Source organism: Elaeis guineensis, chromosome 16 (genome assembly GCF_000442705.2).
Source record: "Elaeis guineensis isolate ETL-2024a chromosome 16, EG11, whole genome shotgun sequence".
NCBI classification, from domain to species: Eukaryota; Viridiplantae; Streptophyta; class Magnoliopsida; order Arecales; family Arecaceae; genus Elaeis; species Elaeis guineensis.
In genome coordinates, this window is record NC_026008.2 from 45,566,762 (window position 1) to 45,570,385 (window position 3,624).

At 37.4% G+C, this 3,624-nt stretch overlaps 1 protein-coding gene across 1 annotated transcript; it reads left to right on the forward strand.

The window, feature by feature from the left end:
• Nucleotides 1-1,580: 1,580 nt before the first annotated feature.
• On the forward strand, nt 1,581-3,038 carry LOC140854282 (uncharacterized). Its single transcript, XM_073249835.1, has one exon. The coding sequence runs from the start codon at nt 1,581-1,583 to the stop codon at nt 3,036-3,038; it is 1,458 nt and encodes a 485-aa protein (XP_073105936.1).
• The last annotated feature ends 586 nt before the right edge of the window (nt 3,039-3,624 follow it).

Genomic DNA, 3,624 nt, shown 5'->3' on the forward strand with positions numbered 1-3,624 from the left:
CGGTAATCAAAGAAAAATGGTAAAAAATGAAGGTTACTTCCGCAACAAAATCCGGCGACTCCGATCGCCGAGGAGCATGCACATCGGCATGGGAAGGAAGGGGAGAAGAGAGGAAGGGGAGGAGGCTTACCTCCGTCGCCGGCGAAGCTTTTCCGACGAGAAATTGGACGGCACAGTGACGGGTCTCCGTGAAAAATTTTCGACGATTGCCGCCATTTTGCCCCGGGATTTCTCGATGAGAGGAGAGAGGAGGGTTCTCCTCCTTAAATAGAGCCGGAGGGAACTCGTCTCCGACTTCGATTGGGAGCCGGCGAGAGGAGGAAGAAGACTCCCTTCGGGAGTTCTTCTCCTCTGTTTTCCTTCCTTCTTTTTTTTTTGTTGGGCTGGCTGGGATTTTGACATGGGTTGGGCCGTCACATTAGTAAATGATGATTCTCTTGCAAATCAATAAAGCTTCAAACCAAATGGAATATGTGTTTATGCGCACATATTAGATGACAATCTCTCATCTTATTTGACAAAATATACTGGAAGAGTAACATTCCACTTTGCAATGCAATTCTCTTTTCACTTCAAACCAAATGCCCCAAAGAATCATATGGGATATAATTAGGTTGTTGCTTGAAAGTTTCTTATGTCCGACAGTACCTTTCAAAAAAAGAAAAAATGAAAGTAGATCCAAGGTTGCTCAACTAATAAAAATCAATCACTACATCGCTCAGAGAAATTTCTTCCTACTAAGTTATTACAGCATTTTGTGGTGGATGTCCATGAGCTACTTGGAAGATGCATGACATCATCAATGCTTTCATTTTTGATCAGCAATGAAAATATTGTCGGGACGGTCCGTTTTGCAGGATGATTTGGCATTCTGTCGCAATAATCATGTTGCAAATCCTTTTCAGCTATACTATTGCATGATGATCACTTCAGGTGGTATTGATCTTCTGCAAGCCCAGCACCTAATACCTGAACTCGGCCCCTCGCCTCTTTTGTCTACAATGGTTTCTTACAGCCGCAGACACGGCAAATTTTTTTTTTTTTTTAAATGCTGTGAGCCTGTGATACAATGATAGTGTGAGTGTGTGACTGTCTGCGGACACAGCAAATTTTTTTTTTTTTTTAAATACTGTGTGACTGACTGGCTGACTGCAGTGTCACAGTAACACTAGACACCACAGTACAGTAAACACCCGTGAACATGAAATTTTTTTTTTTTAATGATGCTATGCTGATTGATACAGTAAATATTAAATATTATTTTTTTAATTTCTGTAATCTGTGATCACCGTGAGTTTTGACTCTATAGGATCATGGGAAAAAAATTTTTGGATAGAAATGAAAGAAGATGTCGATGACTTGATCTTGTTATTTATTTATTTTATCTTCTACTTATAAATTATAGCTTAATTTAATTTTCTTTACAGATTATCAAAATGGCCTCTGTTGAGGAAAGTATGCCATCCATGGATGATTCAAGTAATACTTCATCCACTCAAATAACTGGGGTTAGAGATAAAAGTGATCCTGCATGGAATCATTGTTGAGAAGCTCCTGAACTTAGTGGTAATACCAAAAGGATGAAGTTGGCATGCTTGTATTGTGGAAAGTCATTTGCTGGTGGTGGGATCAATCGCTTCAAACAACATCTTGTAGGAGTAAAAGGAGAAGTAGAACCATGTTGCAAGGTGCCGGCGGATATTCGCCATCAAATGATACAAAATATTCAAGCTATTAGCGAGAAGAAGAAAAGAACAAAGGAAATGGGTGAAGATTACAATCCCTTTAGTGCAAGGCATAAGGAACATGAGGAACAAGTGTATTATAGGCAATTAGGTGAAGATGATGACATACAAGAAATTTCTCCCTCATCAAACAAGTCTACGGGTAATACAAGAGGTAAAAATATAGAAGGTGAAAAAGAAAAACAACTAGAAACAATTAGAAATTATTTCATGCCAAGAACAACTCCTGGTGCTCAACCAACTATAAAAAGCTTGTTGCAAAACAAAGAAGCAGTTGAAAAGTGTGATCTTGCAGTGGCAAAATGGATGATAGATGCATGTGTGCCATTTAATGCTGTCAACTCTAAGTATTATCAGTGCATGATAGATGCAATAGCTAGTATGGGGCCTGGTTACAAAGCTCCAAATTTTTATTCTGTTCATGGTTATTTGTTAACCAAGAATGTTGATGAGGTGAAAAAGTATGTTGAAAGCTTTCGTGCCACATGGAAGAAAATAGGATGCACAATCATGGCTGATGGATGGACAGATCAGTGTAGGAGAATTTTGATTAATTTTTTAGTTTATTATCCTAGAGGGACCGTATTTTTGAAAAGCGTGGATGCTTCAGATACCTCAAAGACAGCTGATATGTTGTACAAATTGTTCAAAGAAATTGTCATGTCTGTTGGTTTTGAAAATATGGTTCATGTAGTGACTGATAATGCTGCAAACTATGTTGCTGCCGATAAAAAATTGGAGCAAGACTTTCCTACACTTTTTTGGTCACCTTGTGCTGCTCATTGTCTTAATCTCATCATGCAAGACATTGGCAAGTTAGTTTCAGTGAAGAACACCGTAGCCCATGCTGCAGGTATCACAAAATATATTTATAATCATTGTTATCCTTTATATTTGATGAGAAAATTTACTGGTGGAAAGGAGATAATTCGTCCGGCACCTACACGTTTTGCTACCAATTTTATTGCTTTACAAAGCATATTGGGCCACAAAGATGCATTAAGAGCAATGGTGACTTCTAGAGAGTGGACAACTTCAGCTTATGCTAAGGATAGTAAAGGAAAAAAGCTCACCGATGACGTGCTTAATTCTCTTTTTTGGAATGAATGTGCCACCATTGTTAAACTAACAGAGCCTTTAATTCGAGTTTTTAGGATTGTTGACAGTGATGATAGACCTTCAATGGGTTACTTGTATCATGCTATGCATCAAGCTAGAAATGAAATGATCAAGAGATTTAGAAGGAGAAAGATTGTAGTTGAACCTTATTTGAGAATAGTTGATTCTCGATGAGATTTGCAATTACACCAAAACTTCATGCAGCTGGGTTTTGGTTGAATCCTTGTTTTCAATATAACTCAGAACTTATGGATAAACATTCTCGTAGTGTTTCTGGACTCTTAGATGTCATAGAGAGATATTCATTTGGTAATCCAACCTTGCAGAGGAACTTAACTAATGAGATAAGATTATTTAAAAATACAGAAAATGACTTTGGACGCTCATCGGCTATAAATGATCGAAGTCGCTTGGCTCCTGGTAAGCTTGTTCCTTAGTTATGTTCTTATGCTTTCATTAGTTTCATTGATATAAATTTTTTTCAATTATATTCTATTTTAACAAATACAATATTTTGTATCTAGATGAATGGTGGGTCACCTATGGAAGTTGTGCACCTAATTTGCAAAAGTTAGCTATTCATGTTTTAAGCCAAACTTGTAGTGCATCCGAGTGCGAGAGAAATTGGAGCATCTTCGAACATATTCATTCTAAAAAGAGAAATAGGTTAGAGCATCAAAGGCTTAATGATCTAGTATTTGTGTACTATAATTTGAGACTACAACAAAGATAATTTTATTATGAATGATATCCAATTGCT